At 44.1% G+C, this 21,551-nt stretch overlaps 1 protein-coding gene across 9 annotated transcripts in view; it reads left to right on the forward strand.

The window, feature by feature from the left end:
* The window catches only part of RGS12 (regulator of G protein signaling 12), a 149,432-nt gene that overhangs the window by 45,048 nt on the left and 82,833 nt on the right, over positions 1-21,551 (forward strand). For 8 of the 9 annotated variants that reach the window (XM_063808595.1, XM_009447270.5, XM_009447272.4 and 5 more), the window contains one exon: positions 5,489-5,605. In XM_063808595.1, coding sequence (XP_063664665.1) covers positions 5,489-5,605 — 117 coding nt within the window. Of the gene's footprint in view, positions 1-5,488; positions 5,606-8,871; positions 8,897-21,551 lie in introns of those variants that run through there. The other variant, XM_016951209.3, reaches the window with a different exon arrangement.

Genomic DNA, 21,551 nt, shown 5'->3' on the forward strand with positions numbered 1-21,551 from the left:
TTAAATGGGGGCAGAGCTTCGTTCTGGGAAGATGAAAAGTTCTGGAGGACGGTGGTGATGCTTGCATAACAGTACGAACACACCTAATGCTACTGAGCCAGCTAACTTGGTAAATTTTATGTTATCTGGATTTTAAAATCAGATTGAATAAATATTTTGAAAGTTTAATAAAAAACGGCAGTGCAGTAGTACAGCAGGAGCTGGGTATTGTCCCAGGTCAGCCACGAGCTGTGTGACCTTGCACGGACTTGCTTCCCTGACTTCCCGGTTCTCATCTGTGGATTGAGGCGTTGGAATGGTTCTTATGCCAAAATGATTCTTCGCGCCGAACTGATGGTCACATGGGATGATTCACTGTTTTGTTTTGTTTTAGACAGAGTTTTGCTCTTGTTGCTCAGGCTGGAGTGTAGTGGTGTGAACTCAGCTCACGGCAACCTCTGCCTCCCAGGTTCAAGTGATTCTCCTGCCTCAGCCTTCTGAGTAGCTGGGATTACAGGCATGTGCCACCATGCCTGGCTAATTTTGTATTTTTAGTAGAGACAGGGTTTCTCCATGTTGGTCAGGCTGATCTCGAACTCCCGACCTCAGGTGGTCCACCCGCCTCGGCCTCCCAAAGAGTTGGGATTACAGGCGTGAGCCACTGTGCCCAGCAATTCATTGTTGGCTCTGAGAGTGGCCAAGACATTTGGTACCTGAGCAGGGGGTAAGGTTCTACCCTTCCCCTCCCCTCATTTCTAGTGGTTTTACTTTGGAGGGAACCCGATGCTTTTCTGGACCTGTCTGTGGTAGTAATGCCGGTTGACCGGCCGTCCCTTGGGACTCTGTAGCCAGGCAGGTTGATTGGCCTGAGGCCCTTGGTTCTCCCTGAAGCCGGCTGGCTCATGCTGGCTCACTGCGTCCTGGATGCCTGGGGGCCAGGGTGACCGGCCTCTGTGGTTGGCGGGCGGGCGGTGTCTGCTCCACTCAGTGCCCTTGAGTGCTGGGTGTGGTGGCCGAAGGCTGGGCGGTGGAGATGGTGCCCTGGGGGCCACCTGTCTTCTCAGACAGTCGTGAGGAGTCTTCTCAACTTAATAAAAGCTGGAGTTTGAAACAAGTGGCCTTTTAGGCCATTTTTATTGTTGTTTTCCCTGTTTAGTACTCTTTGGGGAAGAGTCAAGATTATGTCACACCAGCAGGGGGTGCTAAATCGGCGGTGATGATCTGAATTTATTAATTTACAAAACTTTGTCAATTTGAGAAACACGAGTAAACGCTGGTCTCTCCCTGCTGTGGAAGTGTCACATCTGTTACTGGCCCTCGTTCCATGAGTTGATTTAGTGCTTTGCAAGAATTGTTTTCTGTCTGCTTGTTAGACTTTTCCTTTCTCCTTTACATCTCCAAAGTGCACAGTGCATCCACGTGTGGGCAGGCGTCAGACATCCTTTCTTTTGCCTGTGCTGGGAACAAGTTGCAAGGCTGACTGTGGAAGGGCCGCTCACCTGGGGCGTGGTCAGGGCTGCCAGGTGTGGTGGCTCACACCTGTAATCTCAGCACTTTGGGATGCTGAGGTGAGCGATTGCTTGAGCCCAGGAGTTTCAGATCAGCCTGGGCAACATAGCAAGACCCAGTCTCTACAAAAAATACAAACATTAGCCGGGCCTGTTGGCACATGCCTGTGGTCCCAGCTACTCAGGAGGCTGAGGTGGGAGGATCACTTGAGCCTGGGAGGTCGCGGCTGCTGTGAGCCATGATCATACCTCTCCCTCCAGCCTGGGCGACAGAGTGAGATCCTGTCTCAAAAGAAAAAAAAAATTAAACTCCCTTATCACTGTCCATCTAAATAACAGAGAGAGGCTCTCTGAAAGAAATGATGTTTATCTGGGAGCAGGGCATTGGAGTAGGCAGATACTTGCCATGGTCTACAGTGCATAGCTGGGGAGGCCAAAGAAGACAAAGGCTTTTAAAGGAAAAATGAGGATCACATGATTGTTTTGAGATAATTATCCTTGCGACAAGGATCAGCACCAAGGATGATACCAGGCTGGAGGTGGGCGGGCGGTTGCTGGGCAGATGTCCTCACAGTGTGTTTTGAGTGAGGCTGTGATGGCCTGTGTGCATGGCTGTGATTTGCACATCTTTGTGATGGATTTGTTTTTCGCAGGCATACTAATGTGTGAGCCCTCCCTTCACGGCCCTCCCCAGCTCTGTTTGTTAGGGTTTTTAACACAAGTGATTCATTTTGATTCTGACAGCCTTAATCTCACAAAGCCATGGGTTCATTCCCCACCCTTCTCAAGAGCAGAAAATACAGAATAGCAAATCTATAATGAGAACAAAGTCACTCATTGCTTTAGCAGTGGACTGAACATTTCCCGTTATTGCTGTTGCCGTGACACACGTCTGCATGCCGTACAGGTGCCCTGCGCTCCCCATTGTTGGGCAGTCAGTCCCCCGTGTTGTGGCCTCCGTGTCGTGTGTCTCATGAGCACTGCCCAGCACCTTCTCAGGCCTCCCCTCTGCCGGGGCCGCACACCTGCCAGGAGCCGGTCGCTGTGCTGGGCAGCAAGTTTTCAGACAGCATCAGAGGAAGCGAAGGGCGCTGCTGCTGTCGTCCCATGGCAGTCCCCTGGGGGAGATTCCTCATGGCTGACAGCGGTGTCACTGGTGGGAAGGAAAAGACCCAAAGACTGGGAGAGAGGACGCTGGGGAGTCTAACTTAGACGGGGGCTTAAAGGTCTCTTACAAGAGGGGTTGTTTGGGTTGAGGGGTCAGGGGAGGGAAGAACATGCACAAAGGCCATGAGGCGGGCGCCCGGGGTGTGGACCCAGAGCGTGGACACGGACGCCAGCCTAAGCAGGAGGGAGCAGGGGTGGCAATTTATCAGTCACCACAGAAGAGCACGCTGGCAGGACACTCAAGGTGCCTGCCATCAGGAGCAGAGACACCAGGAAGCCACATCTGTGTCCTAATGGGACCACAGGTTCCCTCCAAAGAGTGTCTTACAGGCTGATTTACAGAAGGCAGGAGCCGGCAGGAGCCTGAGCTGAGCCCCATGGGAGCAGCAGGCAGGTGCAGGCAGGTGCAGGCCGGTGCAGGCAGGTGCAGGCAGGTGCAGGCCGGTGCAGGCCGGTGCAGGCCAGTGCAGTGTGTTCTCCAGCCTCGGAGGCGCGGCGCGCATGGGGGCCTGCTCCTTAGTTTGAAAACAAGCAGTTGTGCCACTAGTGCCTTGGAGTGAGCTGGCAACTGTGGCGCCTCAGCTTGGAGTGTGCTTGACACCTGTGCTGGCCAGTCCATCTGGCACCTGGCCACTGTGCTTCTAGGCCTCTGCCTGCCGGCTGCCCTCTGCTGGGCATCGCCACTTTCAGGATGACAGCCTTAGAGCCTTCTCTCGGCCTGGTGGGGGCCCAGTGGTGGCGTCCCTCCCCGAGCATCCTCTCGTGTTCCCGGCAGCCACAGCCCCTGGGTGCTGGACCTCTCGCCTGCCAAGAGGATAGTGACGCCCCTCTGCCCGTCTTTAGGGGCTGTGGGCGGAGGGGAGGGTGGAGAGATGGGGGTGTGGGCAGGGACAAGGGTCGAGAGATGGGGGTGTGTGTGGTGGGGAGGGGACAAGGGTGGAGAGATGGGGGTGTGGGCAGGGACAAGGGTCGAGAGATGGGGGTGTGTGTGGTGGGGAGGGGACAAGGGTGGAGAGATGGGGGTATGGGGGGAGGGGACAAGGGTAGAGAGATGGGGTACGGGGGGAGGGAGGGTGGAGAGATGGGGGTGTGGGCGGAGGGGAGGGTGGAGAGATGGGGGTATGGGGGAGGAGGGGACAAGGGTGGAGAGATGGGGGTACGGGGGGAGGGAGGTGGAGAGATGGGGGTGTGGGCGGAGGGGAGGGTGGAGAGATGGGGTATGGGGGGAGGGAGGGTGGAGAGATGGGGGTGTGGGCGGAGGGGAGGGTGGAGAGATGGGGGTGTGGGCGGAGGGGAGGGTGGAGAGATGGGAGTATGGGGGAGGAGGGGATAAGGGTGGAGAGATGGGGGTACGGGGGGAGGGAGGGTGGAGAGATGGGGGTGTGGGCGGAGGGGAGGGTGGAGAGATGGGGGTGTAGGCAGAGGGGAGGGTGGAGAGATGGGGGTATGGGGGAGGAGGGGACAAGGGTGGAGAGATGGGGGTACGGGGGGGAGGGAGGGTGGAGAGATGGGGGTGTGGGCGGAGGGGAGGGTGGAGAGATGAGGGTGTGGGGAGGGGACAAGGGTGGAGAGATGGGGGTGTGGGGAGGGAGGGTGGAGAGATGGTGTGGGCGGAGGGGAGGATGGAAAGATGAGGGTGTGGGGAGGGGACAAGGGTGGAGAGATGGGGGTGTGGGGGGAGGGAGGGTGGAGAGATGGGGGTGTGGACAGAAGGGAGGGTGGAGGATGGAGGTGTGGGCGGAGGGGAGGGGCTGCAGAGGCCCCGGGGTGTGGGGTGGTGTGGGGCTGGGCCGTGACAATGGGTGGGGTAGGAAGGACTTTTCAGTTGAGGAGGAGCAGCGCAGTGCAGGGAGACCCAGGCGGGAATGGGTCTGAGGACATGATGGGGTGTGTCAGCGTGGTGGGCAAGGAGAGGGGAGAGGCGGGAGGGTGGCCTGCTCCATCTGCTTCCAGGAAGGTGCAGGCATGCTGTAGGTTTCCCTAGGGACTCTCAAGGAATTGTGGCAAGGTTTTCTACAAGACTCTTATGCAGGTGGAGAGACAAAAGTAGCTGCAGAGCCTCAAAATCTTGACATAAACAGGTTCCCTTCCTTCAAGCCTGAAATTGGTCACTTAGGATTCCAAGTCCTCAGGAAAGCAGAGCTCCCAACTGTGATGCTTTTTGTTTTTAAGAGGTGGTGACTGATTTGCTGGAGCCAGCTTCTCATCTGGGGAAGTGTCTAGCATAATGATGGGCACAACATAGATGTTTGTCGAATTGAATTAATTCTGGTCATTTCCTGGAGGAGGAGAGACAGGATGTTTTAATAGCCGGTTGTTTCCTGCGCCGGAGTTGGTTGGGTCTTCAGACACCAGCTGAATGCTTAGGGATTCTTTCATTTCCTAAAGTGCTTACAAAATTATGAAAAAGCACGACTTTGCTGAAAACCTGCCTTCATCTTTACTAATCATCATACTAGTCATCTTTACTCTCAGTGTACTGTGTCCACTTTCCAAGCACCCTTGCACGTGATTCCCTTTGATCTGGGTAACAGCCTTGTGGGTGGGCTGCCGTCATCCTGTTCTGTGTTTACAGAGGTGGAGGCTTTGTCAGAGGCACACAGTTGGCAGAGCAAATACTTGACGATCCTGGGATGACTCTTTTTTTTTCAATTTTGCATGTTTTTCTTGTATAAAATATACCTAAGATTTACCCTGGGATGACTTTTAAATCTCTCTTTTTAAAAAGTCTTTGTTCCACAGTATTCCTTGATTTTCTGCTATGCCATGCATTGGACAAGACTAAACATCTCTTTGCAAAAGAATAACCCGATGCCTTTTTTCTTCATGTTTAGGGCTCAAAATTTGGGCGGGGAACTGGACTCACTCAGCCTTCTCAACGCACGTCTGCTCGGAGATCATTTGGGAGATCCAAGAGATTCAGTATCACTCGCTCCCTTGATGATCTTGAGGTAACTTAATTTTCATTTTTCTTCTTTTCTCCTTCAAGTTTTAAAAAATGCAAGTCCACCTTGCAGATACGTCTGGCTCTTTTTTGAGTCCCTGTGGTCCCCTCCCCTCCCCCTCTGTAGTGGTAACCCGTTTTCTGGGGGACAGCGTCCCATGCACGTTTGGGAACCTTTCTACCCTGCAATGTGTCTGAGCTGTCACAGGGCTTTCTGGGGTGCTCTTCTGTGTGCCAGACTCCAGTGAACACTTCTAGAAATGAGCTGGTTTAATCCCCACAAAAACTCTACGAGGTAGGGCTTGTCATTGCCCCCTTAAAGACGGGGCGTGATCCACAGACATGGGTAAGTGTCATTTTGTGTGGCTCGTCTATCTGTGTTTCTTTTGTAAAGAACAATGAAAAGATTTTATTTTTTATAGCAGTTTTAGGTTTACAGAAAGTACAGAGAGTTCCCTTATGCCCCCACCCACTTGTTAAAAATGCGCCGTCGGGATCATTACGTCCTGCATTGGTGTGGGTGTTTGTTACAGTTGACAGGCCAGTGTGGACATATGATTATTAGCTTAGGTCCGCAGCTCACACGAGGGTTCCTGCCCGTGCTGTCCTCTCTGTGGGTTTGGACAAATGTCCGTGCTGTGCACCCACCGCTGTGTATCACCGAGAAAGCCGCCGCCCTGGAAATCCTCTATGCCCCACCTGTTTACCCTGCACCCTCCCCTTGAACTCTGACAACCACTGATCCCTTGACTGTCTCATTTGGCATGTTTTAAAATTTTATACAGGTGCAGCTGTACTCTATGTCTTCTTATTAATGTCTTATTCTAGAACATGTGTCATGTTTTCAAGATTTACTCCTGGACTTTCAGTCCAGTCCTTTTACTTGTTGTATGGCATTCTGCTACGAGTATATGACGATGATTGATGCCTTCCGCTATCGATAGACACTCAGTGGGAGTGGGAGAGAGTCTGCCTTTACGGCATTCTTGTACATGTCTCCTTCAGCGTGTGTGGGACGGGCGAGAGTGTTCTTAGCCGGGAAGGATCTGCGTGAGCGGTGTGGCCAGACTCCGTCCACAGTGACTGCTCCAGCTCCTGCTCTTCCAGGAGAAAAGGTGGCTTCAGGGATGGCAGGGGTCCTGGGGATTGGCACGTTGTGGCTGCAAATAGGAATCTGCCCTTGGATGGCCTGTTTAGCTTTGGTCTCTCCGGGGAACTCGAGGGCAGGTCAGGGCTAGCGTGCTGTATCTGGGCAGGCAGCAATCAGAATCGGCTGCAATGGGGTGCTCATGCTGCTGATGAAGACTCAAAAGGTGTGTGTGCTACCTAAGGCAGGGCCTAGCTTGAGGCTGAGGACCCCGGGACCATTTTTGGCTCATACTGCCATGCTGAGCTGACCATCTCTGCACGAGTCCTGTTCATTTTCCTCCTTTTCTGTTGGTCATGAGGAACTTACCGTGTGGCCCTAGGTTTGGGCTGACAGAGCTGTGCTGGTGCCCTGGTGAATGATATGTGGGTCTGGGCCACGTGCTCTGCACAACCTGCCCCTTCCCTGCTGGGTGTAAACTTCTATCTCATGGTGGATTGCTGCTGGGTGTGCCCCATGCCAGGGTCAGTGCCATGCTCCTGATAGACAGCTCCAGTGTCTAATCACTGGGTGTCCCCAGTGGATGCTCCATCTCCACCAGGCTCTGCTGCTTTCCACATGGCTTGTGGTCCCTGCTATCTTTGCCCCACACCTTAAACTTCCTGGCTGTAAATCTCTTACTGGGGCCAAGGAGGATGGCCCAGGTGGCAGGGCTGCCTGTCCTTTTCTGTGTGGGCCCTGCTCACTGCTGGCCGCCTTCCATGACTCCTTGGAGAGGGATCTGAGCAGCCTTCCCAAGTGAGGGGTGGTTTGCCTCTTGAGCCCATCGTCCTGAATAACACGGAGGAAGGCTCTCTGTAAGAAAACGATATTTATTAATATTTGGGAATAGGCATTGCAATGAGAATATGCATGCTGTAGTAAACTATGAATATTCAGGGAGGTCAAGAAAGACAGCAGTTTTTAAAGGAAAAATGAGGATCACAGGATTGTTTTGAGATAATTATCTTACAAGGATGGGACCAGTCCAAGGTTGGACAGGCAGTTGCGGGACAGATGTCCTCAGAGGAATATTTTTGTATGTGAGGCTGAGATGGCCTGTGTGCAAGGTTGTGGTTTTGCAGTCTTTTGTGATGGATTTGTTATCAGGTCTATGAGCATGAGAACCCTCCCTTCCTGGCCTTCTCTGGCTCTGTAACACTTTGTTAGGGTTTTTAATACAAGTGACTCCATTTTCTTTCTGACAACTTTCACATTTCCCCCTTTTAATCGAGATCTTTCTCTAAAAGCATAGCTGACCAGTCATCCTGCAGTCAGGCTTTGATTGCCCCTTGGTGCTGGGATGGAGCTGTCCCAGTTTGGTGTGGTCTGGTTCCACATCATCAGGAAGTGACTGGTGACCAGGAGTCAGTGTCAGAGCTCATTTAGCCACATTTGAGCAACCAGGGAGGTGTGGAGGGAGTGGCCCTCAGGCGCAGTCTACCTGAGTCCACTGTTAAGTACGGTTTTGTCTGTTCCATGGGTGTTGGCGTCATCTCAACGCGCTGGGCCAGCACGATTCTGTTAGGAGTTGTACTTCTGCAGAGACTTAAGCAACAGATAAAAAATTTATAAAGGGAAAATGCAGAGTGAAATTAATAATAATATGACAATCCCAGTTTGCATAATGTTTTGAGTCATGAACATAGGCTTAAAGACAACCAGTTGAATAAATCAAATGACCATAGGGAATTGGGTGAGACTTTTTATAATATATGGCCTGTTTCCTTTTTTGGTGTGTGTGTACTTTTTCCTTTTTGTGGAGAATGGGGTTTCTCATGTTGCCCGGGCAGATCTTGAATTCCTGGGCTCAATCTGTCTTCCCGCCTCTGCTGAGATTACAGGCATGAGCCACCATGCCCCGACCTGTTTTCTTATTTTGGGTATGTGGGCCTTAATTTTCCCAGAAGAATTTATCCAGGTGTAGCAGGTAGTATCAGCAGTAGCACAGACATTTCCTTCTTTACGCAATGGATAATTTAGAGCAATTTTATCATCTGGTGTCCCATGACTGAGTTGGATTAAAGCAGAGTGAGCACCAGTTGTATTAGGGATGTTCCCAAAGTCACCCACTAGGGGGACTCAAGGATCTCTTAGGGTTCTATCTAGTTCCCAGCAGAAGCTACTGATTGTGAAATTTCGATTACACCATTATTCTGCCGAGTCAAAAAGGTAGGCATTAAGAGGGGTAAATGTGTCTTTATAATATGGACTCTTGTTCCAGTGCCTTGGAGAAGCTGCCCACAGCATGAAGCTGTCGGCTTCTAGTCCTGTCTTGTGGTCTAAGTGTCTCTGGTTGTGGCATCAGTGGTTTGGTGAACTCTTGGTGTGGCCCACGCATCAGGAATGGGATTTTGTCCCTTAACATTTAGTTTCAGCTTATAGGGCTTCAGGAATAGAGTAGTTCTCTGCTTTTAGTGATTCTATGGGAGAAAGTTGGATGGGAGGAAGCTGGAAGAATTGAGGAGCTTGGAAACAGTGCACAGGGCTCCAGTCTAATAACAGGAGTATTGCAGCTTTTCTTCAGAAACATGGCTGCTTCTCTCTACATTGATCACACAAGAAAAAAATCACTCCGATTTTAACAACCTCCTGAGGCTGGGAAGCCAAACCAAGGCAGACTATAGATTTTTCCTACAGTCTTAAGGTTTCTGGGCCTGATAGGAAGTGACAGTTTTTACTTACCCGCTGTAAGGCTAGGAACCCTTGAAGCAGGGTATTCTATGCACGTTCTCAAATTTGAGATTCCAGACAAGGCATTGGGAACAGAACCAGTGGTCTCAGTTGTATCCTGCTACAAAGAGGGAACAGATTTTTTTTTTTTTTTTTGTAAATAACCACATTGCCATAAGAATGCATGTGAACAGTTTCCAAATTTTGGAGGGATCGAGTAGGGAGAAAAAGCAAATGTTTTTACTTTTGTTTTCACAGAAGTATACTTTACCAGATTGCTGTAAGTTATAAACAGTTTAACAAAGATAACGTTCTGGCCGGGCACGGTGGCTCACGCCTATAATCCCAGCACTTTGGGAGGCCGAGGTGGGCGGATGACAAGGTCAGGAGATCGAGACCATCCTGGCTAACGTGGTGAAACCCCGTCTCTACTAAAAATACAAAAAATTAGCCGGGCGTGGTGGTGGGCGCCTGTAGTCTCAGCTACTCGGGAGGGTGAGGCCGGAGAATGGCGTGAACCTGGGAGGCGGAGTTTGCAGTGAGCCCAGATCCTGCCACTGCACTCCAGCCTAGGCAACAGAGTGAGACTCTGTCTCAAAAAAAGAAAGAAAGAAAACATCCTTAGATCTGGAAAACAAAACATTTAAGTAAAGAACCAACAATGTTTCAAATAAAAGTCATAAAAACATCTCATCAGTTATTTAATCTCATGTAATTAATTTTTGTTCTGCTTGATCTTGATAAGTAGTTTCACAAATTCATCTGTTTCCTTATTAGAGTTCTGAAGAATTTTCATTTAGTCTGTCGATCTTAAAGTTATTAGAAACCTGTATTTAAGAGTACTTCTTAGAGTCTTTTCCATGAATCTGATTGCAAATGCTTTTAGAGAAAAATCAAAACAATAACAATGGATAAGAAAAACAGAACAGCTATGGTTTAAAATCTGGTGGAAGTTCATTATAATTAGCAATTGACAAGGAAATCTGGCTATTTCTGTAGCATACAACATAATAACTAGAGTTATGGCATATTAGGTTTCTGAGAGTTTTATACAATTTTGGAACATTCCTATAAAAACACACCCATAAATGTAACTGAAAGAAGGTCTAGCATCACGTATCATTTTACAGTGTTTTTTATACAATTTACCAGATAAGCCTAATCATTTACCAGACGTACCAGATAAGTCTTAATAAGATGAGAGATATGTCCTTTGAGGCTCTCCAGAAGCTTGACTGGAAAATACTAAAGCTAATTATGGGTCAAAAAGATTTAATTTAGAATTTATATCTTGGGGAAGCCCATCAAAGATGCCAAAAGATTTAAAACGCCTGATCAAAACAGGAGCACAGGTCACTATTAGATAATAGTCATTCATTTAACCAGAATGAGAAAGACTTCAGAAGCAACACAGGGAGTTCCATGAATGTAAACAAACAACCCACTCAAAGCTCAGTTTTCCTAAAAAGTAAAAAACTTAATAAAGACAACACAGGAAATTATCTTGATAAAACATAAAATCTTTGTTTCGTAGGCCAGTTACCAAAAAGGTAAAGAAAAACCTCCTGTGGTGTGATTGCTTCTCCTCATGGGAAGCCCGTTTGGTTTGCCTGGAAGTAGAAGCTGATGAAAAGTACTTGAATTTAATGAGACATAGGAAGAGGGTGTCCAGCGTTACGAGTGCGCACCGTATTATAGAGGAATGTCAACGTGACAGTTAGTGGCTTGAGCAGGGCAGTACAGGGCTCTAAGTCACAGCATGGGAAGTTTTCTGGTTCCATGGAACAATTCAGACACATCCAGAAAAGCCGAATGTACAGAATCGAGTTATACAGGCGGAAAACAGTGCATCAGACCATAGTAACACAGTTAAAACTGGAGAAAAAAGTTCCAGGAGCTGACAAAAAAGTTGAAGGAAAGAGTCCTTGCCCTAGCCCAGCAAGCAGCTGCAGCTTCTCAAGGGGAGAGAGTGGAAGGCAGTGATATGCGGCCAGCAGGTCACACGCAGCAAGGCCAAGCCCAAGCCGAGGCTGTCAGATTCACCTGGAGAGGAAGACCCTGCCTGGAGAAATGAAATTGCCATTCTAAATGAAGACAGCATTTCTAACCTCATACGAGGGAAATTAGATGGAGACTAAAGTAGAAAAAAGCTGCAGTGCAGAAGCTTGTTTTATAAACATACTTCAGAATTAAAAATCAAAACGTCCTGCAGTTTTACTAATAGCCGATCAATACTTCAGGAAAACCCTGTTGTTCTAACATAAGCGACCATGTTTTTTGCTTTGTATTAGTGTATTTTTAATATTAAAGTTTGGTCTTTAGAAGGACTTACACATAATTTTCTTCTAATTATAACCAACTCAATCATATAAAATTTATTTCGTAAATTTATCTTTCACAGACTTTTATGACCGATATAGGCCTTCGATGACATCCTTAAGCCTTTCTGCTTTGTTCTGTACTTCCTCTTTCTTAAAACAACAGGCATTTTACTTCAGGACAAAAATTTACCACACAGGAGTCTTTGTCATACAAAATTATTCATTTTTGTTTTTAACCTTCCTTACTAAAATACATCTACATACCTATAACTTTCTTCACATCTCTCGCTCTCCTACTTAGTGGTTTCTTTCTCTTTGCTTTCTAAATCCATATTTTGAAACAAATTTTAAATAATCTCCAAACTAGACAAAATTACTCTTTTTTTCAATAAAGAACACATTTTTATTCCTCTCATAATTTTTCTCATCAGAAACATACCTTAGTTTTCGTATACTTTGTATACTGAAATATATATATGTAAGAACTTTAACTCTTAGTAACTGTAATTTTTAGCGAAAACCTTGGAATCGGTATTTTATAGATGAGAACCATTTTATAATTTTTGGAAACATGTTTTCCCATTACATAATTACTTTGTGTATTAACAGGCAAAAATATATTTAGTCCTTCTCTAAAATTTAATAAGCCAAGAACAAACTTACATTTGTGTTCAGCAATGTATGTTTTAGTACTTTATCTTATATGGAAATGACTTAGACATTTTATGAGTATCATTTAATTTAACATAGCATAACTTTAAGATTTCAGATTACATGACAGTCTATAAGCACTTTCCCATCTACGTTTACGTACTTTATTTATTTTTAATAATTATACCTAGGTTACTTATGAAAACTGAGATATAGAAAAAGCTAGTCTTCATTTCAAGTTATTTCCCTTTTCACCATTTGTATAGCCTATGAGTATCAGGTTTTCACCTGAGAAACTTAAATATAGGGGTATTTTGCTGATAACACAGAAGATACAGCAATTTTGATTAAACTAACAGTGTTAGTCTTAGTCATTAAAAAGTTATACAAATAAAGATAATTGTGTCTTTAGTCTGGATTTATACTTTTATAACCTTAAGACATCTAGTAGAGATAAATATAATCCTCTCTGACCAGTAAAGCTGGGCAAAAATGTATGCTGACAGTTTTGAAGACACTTCTATTTTTATTTTATCAACAAATTTAAAACCAACTTATTTATCCAAGATTTACTTAAGTCAGCTGGGTGTGGTGGCTCATGCCTATAATCCCAGCACTTTGGGAGGCTGAGGCAAGAGGATTGCTTGAGCCCAGGAGTTTGAGACCAGCCTGGGCAACAAGGCAAGATCCCATCTCTACAAAAAATAAAAAAATTAGGCAGGTATGATGGTACACACCTGTAGTCCCAGCTACTCAAGAGGCTGAGGTGGAAGGATCACTGGAGCCCAGGAGGTTGAAGCCACAGTGAGCCATGTTTGTCCCACTGCACCCCAGCCTGGGTGACAGAGAAAGAACCTATCTCAAAAAAACAAACAAACAAAAAAAACAAAAAAGATTTATTTAAGTCACACGAACTAAAAAGCATTTGGGTTAATTACTATATATTTTATATGAGTGCTTGTTTAAGCCAATCCAAATAGAATTTCTTAAGGGATTTCTGGCTAACTAAGATTTTATCATGTAGATGTAACATACAATATGTATAAATATACATAAAAGCAAATACAGACACAAATAAAGATCTTATGGCTTTCATTTTAGAATTTTGGTCATGAAACAGAAAAACATAGTAATACAAATTCACTGGTTTATAAAAGATAGTTGGATCAAATTATATTTTTGACAAAACGGAACTTTTATCTGTGGCTAAGTTCTGTTTACCCTGATAAGTAATTAATGAAGGCTGTGGACCAGAATTATGGATAAAGCAGTTTTCATAGCAGTTTGACTTTTAAAAACCTTTTAATCCTTTTTTCAGATTCAAATGAATTTAGGGTTGAATATTCAAATGTTTACATTTTAGCTAGGCCTGGCTAAATTGTATTAAAAAAAGAACAACAAAATTTTCAAGTTGCCTTGAATTAGTAACAAATCTTTTTGTTTGTTTGCTTTTTCTGGCTCTTAAGTGTCAGACAAAATAATTTTTATGTCAGACAGAGATACCTTTTAGTATTGCTCTGAGCTTAAGATTTTAACCTGTTTGATCTGACAGCCCTTAGCTTATATAAACATTTATAAAGTTTTTTTTTTAGAATATCGATTTTTCAATTAACTTTTTCATCACCCTAAGCAATTGTTAGACAAACCTAAATTTACATTTCCAAAAGGTGTCTGCATTGTTGGTTGCCATAGATTTGGCATAATTTATAAAGCCATTAGTTTGAAAGCCCTTTAACACTTAAAAGAAAATCTTAGTTTCCATAAGCAATGAGTTTATCTTAATGCTGGCAGAAAAGTCATCAGATTCAAAGTTGGCAGAAAAAAGAGATGGAGAGTTAACCCTGTAGTTAGTTGCAGTTTTTGACAAGCTTAGACAGAAAATGGCTGTCCAGTGCTGCGTTTTTCCTGATGTAGTTTGCCCATCACCACACAAGAACGGACCACAGTATAGCTGGCCAGAGTCCTAGAAGACTTGGTGTGCCTCAATGTTTAAGAATCCCGTTTCATTTCTTATTAATCTCTCAAGAGCAAAGAAAATCCTATAATTCCCGTCCGGGAGTTTAGACTGGTGCCTTATATGGTGCTGACTGCCCTTGTTAATTGGCCATCCCATACCCATTATTTAGAATCTTTATTTTTGCTCTCAGATCATGGCCAGAATCAAGCAAGGGAAAAAAGAGCCAAATCATATACAGATGTGTGTAAGCAAATCAAAATAAAACAAAAAATAAGTGTGTTCACAGAAATTTTAAGCCAGGCATGCAGTCCAAACAAAACATTAAACCGGGTGTGCAGAACCAGACAGAATAGAAATTCTGTAGTAACCAGAGGGACATTGTCCTTATACCAGAAGGGGCTTGCCAGAAGAGACAAAAGGTCTTTTATCATCCGAGACAGATGCAAGGTCCTTTATTAAGGTCCTTTATTAACTCAGATCCCAAATAAAGTAAAAAAGAGCTTCTAACAAAAAATGGGAGGCTTGGTTTGAGAGGAGACTTTCAAGGGCAGAAGAGGCGAATCATGGAAGCAGAGAGCTCAAAGGGCTCAGGTGAGTGCCTCATACCAGTTCTAAGAATTGATGATTCTTTCCACAGGTGATCCTTCTCCACATCCCACTTCTGACACCATTTATGTCATCCTAAATAACAAATAGGGAGGGAGACTCTCCAAAAGAAAATGGTATTTATTCAGGAATAGGCATTGCGATGGGATACACATTATGGTAAACTATGTGCATATTCAGGGAAGTAATGGAAGATAAAGGTTTCTAATGGAAAAATGAATATGATTACATAATCGTTTTGAGATAATTTTTCTTGGCTACAAGGATCAATAACAAGGGTGGCATGATTCTGAGGCTGGACAGGCAGTTGCTAGGCAGATGTCCTCGCAGAAGTAATTTGTGTGTGTGTGTAAGGTTGTTTGGCCTTTGTGCAAGGTTGTAGTTTTCCAGTCTTTTGTAATAAGTCTTGTTATCAGGCATTTGAACCCTGCCTTCCTAACCTTCCCTAGCTCTATTGATCAGGGTTTTTAACATAGTGACTCCGTTTGGAACCTGACAACTTTCACAAACCCAAAGAGGCCTACCAGACATTGGCTTCTGTCTGACAGACAAGAGTTGTGAGTTAAAATAATTTGTCCCTTTCTTTGGAAGGGATGTTTGACTCCTAAAACTTTGCCGATGGGGCAGGCCACTGAGTCTCTGTAGGTTCTGTCTCGCACCCTCCAGAGTGCGTGTGGTGTGCCAAGGCCTCCGGCGTACTTTCCGCTTCTTGCTCATCTGCCCCAGATAGCCTGATGTTAAAGGTATAATGAGCCACTGTGATGTTCTGAGTTGAACCAGATCATACAGGTCCTCTGGGACTACCTTGCTGGAGGGTGGGAGGGTTAACGAGGCCTGGGGCAGGACTACAAACGTACACTACTGCCTAGCCTATGTGAGAGTGAACTGAGTTTCATCTTTCTGGTAGGAATGGAAAAGAAGGCATTCCTAGATCAGTGTGTGCACACTGCGTCCTGGGGGGATGTTACTGTACTCTAGCAAAGGCACCACATCTGGCACAGCAGCTGTGAATGGCGCTGCTTCTTAGTTAAGTTTGTGGTAGCTCACTGTCATCACCGTGATCCATCTGAACTTTGTAGGACCGGACTGGTATGAGTTAACTTGGGTATGACAGGGACTACCACTTTCACCTTTTTTGAAGTCTTCGAGGATGGTACCAGTCTGGGCTGTTTCTTCCCTGATGTGGCATTGTTTTTCACTAACCATCTTGGTTTGAGTTGGGGGAAGGAGACTGTGCCACGGGCTTCTCCTTGACTTTTCCAGCTTAGTAGCTCTTACCTAGTGAGTGAAGGAACCAATGTGAGGGTTCTGCCAGTCATTTCATGTATATATTTGGGAACTAGGGAAATGACCATGAGTGGATCTGTGGATCTGTTGTGAGCTAGACTGGGGCCAGGACTCCCTTCATAACCTGGCTTCCATACGCCCCCTCTTTATAGGGAGAACGTGGTAGTGCTTTGGGTCCGCAGATAGTGTCCATTCATACCCTAAGTTCAACAAAACCAGAAAGCTCTGGGCACTCCCCTTTCCTTAACACACTACTTCCCAAGCAAGTGGCCAACAGCCCTATGGAGAAAGACTGGGGAAATGACTATTGATGACACATGCCTTGGTGTTACAGGGACCTGCCTAATTCTGTTCTGGCGTTCCTTTAATTAGTGGCTTCCAGGTTTGAGAAATGGCTCACATTTTTCAAATTGGACAAAGGATCATGACTTTATGGGGGTTGCTGCCCTTGGCCTTGATTCTTTAAAACTGTGTAGATTAAGCAATACCCTTGCTGGCTGCCCAGCCAGCTTGCCCCAGGAACACCTTGTTTTCCTCCCGCAACATGGGAAGCCTGGTGGAGCTGAGAATTCCACTTATTGGAGGCTCTGCTCACCTTTACAAGTCCTGAGTGGGGCTCTGCCATGTCTGCCTTCTGGCTGTAGGGGATTAGGGCTTTATTAGATTCTGCCAGGGACACCTGCCTTTCACATTTTGTCTTTAGTGGGTACTTAATCATACTGGGTGTGTTGATGACTCTCTCTCCCAAATGGACTTTCATGTGATGCCACACTCAGTAAGTGCATTCTTCCTAAGCCCTTGGAACATTAACAAAAGCTGATGAACCTGGGCATTACATGTGCTGGACCGTAAAGCAAGTCTCAAAAATATTCAAGCCTGTCCTGCAGAAACTGTTTCCTGCCACAGTGCAGGTACACTGTAAACCAACAGCAAAATGTGTTTGCTAAGTAAGCAGTGCATTGCAAAATAATCCAGAGTTCACAGACGCAATCACAATGGGAGCTAGAAAGCGTTTTGAAACAAACATCAATGAGAATACTACATATCTAAACTTGTGGGATATAGCTGAAACTGTGCGTAAAGGAGAGTTCACAGCTTTCAGTGCATACATTAGAAGGAAAACAGAATGTCATCTCAAGAAGTTAGACAAAAAGTTGTAGAACAGAATTACAGGACGTCAAAGCTAGGCAATAATAAAAGGTAAAAGCATCAAATAATGAAACAGAAAAATGACAAACTAACAAAAAATAAAGAAAGATTATTTCCCAACTCATTTTATGAGGCTACCATAACCTTGGTATCAAAAATCTGACAAAGGACACAAGAAAGGGAAATCATAGGCCAAGCTTGCTAATAAACATAGGTGTGAGAATCCTAAACAAAACATTAGCAAGGTGATTCCAGCAATTTATAAAAAGGGTAACATACACATTTGTTTCAAGGACACACTATTTTTTAACATTTGAAAATCAATCAATTTAACTTACTATTTTAACAGAATACATAAAAAAAGTATTATCTCAACAGAAGCAGGAAAGGCATTTGGTAAAATTCGGTATCCATTTATGGTAAAACAAAGTTAAAAGAATTAAAGGGAAATTCCTTAATCTGATAAGGATATCTAAACACTATGTGGCATCATAATTAAGCTTTCCCTTTGCCATCAGGAACAAGAGAAAGATTTCAATTTAAATCGTTACCGGAAGTCCTGGTTAGTGTACTAAGAAAGTAAAAACAAAAGTTTAAAAAGCTTGCAAAGAAGAAGTGAAAATGTTACTGTTCTCAGATGATGTGATTGTTACTGTTCTCAGATGATGTGATTGTAACAGAAGATCCAAAAGTCCCGTGGTGGCTCACGCCTGTAATCCCAGCACTCTGGGAGGCTGAAGTGGGCAGATCATTTGAGTTCAGGAGTTTGAGACGAGCCTGGACAACATGGCTAAAACCTGTCTCTACAAAAAATACAAAAGTTAGCCGGGTATGGTGGTATGCGCCCGTAGTCCCAGCTGCTTGTGGGGCTGAGGTGGGAGGATTGCCTGAGCCTGGGAGGTCAAGGCTGCAGTAAGCTGTGTTTGTGCCTCTGCATTCTAGGCTGGGGGACAAAGTGAGACCTTGTCTCAAAAAAAAAAAAAAAAAAGGAAAAAAGAAAAAAAAAAATTCCAAAGTATCTGTAGATCAGTTATTAAAATGAATTAATTCAACAAGGTTGCTAGATATATGGTTAATATACAAAAATCAATTGTATATACATTTAGAAAATGACCTATAGATTCAGTGCAGTTTTAATCAAAATGCCAAGAGGTTTTTGATTAAAGAAGATGATTCTAAAATCTTCATGCAAATATAAAGGGCCGAGATTATCTTTTTCAATTTTTTTTTTTTTTTTGAGATAGCTTCTTGCTCTGTCACCCATGCTGGAGTGCAGTGGTGTAATCTTGGCTCACTGCAACCTCTGCCTCCTGGGCTCAGGCGATCCTTTGGCCTCAGCCCCCTCATATAGCTGGGAGTACAGGAGTGAGCCATCATGCCCGGATAATTTTTGTATTTTTTGTAGAGACAGGGTTTCACCATCTTGTCCAGGATGGTCTCAAACTCCTGAGCTCAAGTGATCCACCTGCCTTGGCCTCCCAAAGTGCTAGGATTACAGGCATGAGCCACCATGCCTGGCCTTTCAATTTATTTTAATTGTGGTAAAATACATACAACAAAATTTATTATTTTAACCATTTTTAAATATGCAGTTCAGTGTTATTAAACTCTTTCATAATGTGCAACCATCACCACCATCCATCTCTAGAAGTTTTTTCATCTTGTTAAACTCTATACCCCTTAAACACTAATTCCCCATTCCCCCCACCCCCAACCCCTGGCAGCCACCATTCTACTTTCTATCTCTATGATTTGGACTATTCTAGGTATCACTAGAATAGTATTCACTATTCTAAGTGAAATCGTACAGTATTTGTCTTTTTGTAACTGGCTTATTTCACTTGGCATAATGTTCTGGGGTCATCCATGTTGTAGCTTGTGTCAGAATGTCCTTCCTTTTTAAGGCTGAATGATATTCTACTGTATGGATATACTCACATTTTGCTTATCTGTTCACCTGTTGATAGACACTTGTGTTGCTTCCGTGTTTTAGCTATTGTGAATAACACTGCTCTGAATATGGGTGTATAAATACCTGTTCGAGTTCCTGCTTCCCATTCTTTTGGGCATGTCCCAAAAGTGGAATTTCTGTATCATACGGTAATCCTATTTTTAAGTTTTGAGGAACCACCGTACTGTTTTCCATAGTGGCTGCACCACTGGATATTCCTAATGACAGTGCACAAGGTTTCCAGCTTCTCCTTGACAACAGCACTTTCTGTTTTTTGATAGTAGTCATCCTAGTGAGTGTGAAGTGGTATCTCACTTTTTTGATTTGTATTTCCCTAATGTTTAGTGATGTTGAGCATCTTTTCATGTGCTTTTTGGCTATTTGCATATTTTCTTTGGAGAAATGTCTACTCAAGTCCTTTGCCCATTTTTTAATTGGATTGTTTGTTTTTGTTGTTGAGTTATAGAAGTTCTTCTGTATGTATTCCAGATATTAACCCCATATCAGATACATGATTTGCAAATGTTTTCTCATTCTGTGGGTTGCCTTTTTACTCTATTGATATTATCTTTGGTGTACAAAGTTCTTAAATTTTCATGAAGTCCAATTTATCTATTTTTTCATTTGTTGCCTGTGCCTTTAATATCCAGGAAATCATTGCCAAATCCAATGTCTTGAAGAAAACCCTGTTTTCTTCTAAGTTTTATAGTTTCAGGTGTTATTTATGTGTTTGATCCATTTTGAAGTAATTTTTGTATATGGTGTTAGGTAAAGGTCCATTTTTATTCTTTTGCATGTGGATATCCTTTTCCCAGCACCATTTATGGAAGAGATTATCCTTTCCCCATTGAATGGTCTTGGTACCCTTGTCAAAAATGATTTGACTATTTACGTAAGGGTTTATTTCTGGGCTTCTTGTTCTATTCCGTTAGTCTTATGTGTATGTCTTTTTGCCAGTGCCGCACTGTTTTGATTACTGTAGCTTTGAAATCAGGAAGTACAAGTCCTCTAGCTTTGTTCTTCTTTTTCAAGATTGTTGGGGCTATTTAGGGTCTCTTGAAATTCCAAGTGAATTTTAGGATGGGTTTTTCTATTTCTGTAAAAAAGTCATTGGGATTTCAATAGGGATTACACTGAATCTGCAGATTGCTTTGGGGAGTATTGACATCTTAACTATATCAAGTCTGTCCATCCATCAACATGGGATATGTTATATTTACTTATGTCTTTATTCCTTTCAGCAATGTTTTCTAGTTTTCATTGTACAAGTCTTTCACCTCCTTGGTTCAGTTAATTCCTCAGTATTCTTTTTATACTATTGTTAATGTAATTGTTTTTATAATTTCCTTTTCAGATTATTCACCGTTAGTGTAGAAATGCAACAGATTTTTGTGTGTTGACTTTGTGTCCTCCTGTTGGCAGAATTCATTTGTTAGCTCTAGTAGGGTTTTTTTTGGTGGAATAGTCTACATAAAATATCTTACCATCTGTGAACAGAGATAATTTTACTTGTTTGTTTCCAGTTTGGGGGCCTTTCATTTCTTTTTTTGCCTAATGGCTTTGGCTAGAACTTACAGTACTGTGTTGAAAAGAATTGTTGAAGTGGGCATTCATGCCTTGTTCCTGATCTTAGATGAAAAGCTTTGTCATTCTCCAATGGAGATGATGTTCGTTGTTAATTTTTCACTAATGCCTTTTATATGTTGAGGTAGTTTCCTTCTATTTCTGGTTTACTGAGTGTTTTTTTTTAAGTCGTGAAAGGGTACTGAATTTTGTGAAATTTTTTTGCATCAGTTAATGATGTGATTTTCCCTCTTAATTTTGTTAATGGGGTGTATTACAATGATTGATTTTTCATATGTTGAATTACCCTTGCATTATAGGAATAAATTCCACTTGGTGATGGTGTATAATCCTTTTAATATGCTGCTGAATTCAGTTTGCTAGTATTTGGTTGAGGATTTTTACATCAATATTCATCATGAATATTGGTCTCTAGTTTTCTTGTATTGTCTTTGTCTGGCTTGATGTCAGGGTAATACTGTCATGGAAGAAGAAGTATTCCTCCTTCCCCTCCTCCGCCTCCCCCTTCTCTCCTTCCTCCCCCTTCCCCTCCTCCTTCTCCTCCTCTCTGTCCCCCCTCCTCCTCCCCTTCCTCCCCCTCCCCTTCTTCCTCCTCCTCCCCCTTCTCCCTCTCCTCCTACCCCCTCCCCCTCCCCTTCTTCCTCCTCC

Source organism: Pan troglodytes, chromosome 3, assembly GCF_028858775.2.
Source record: "Pan troglodytes isolate AG18354 chromosome 3, NHGRI_mPanTro3-v2.0_pri, whole genome shotgun sequence".
Lineage (NCBI taxonomy): Eukaryota > Metazoa > Chordata > Mammalia > Primates > Hominidae > Pan > Pan troglodytes.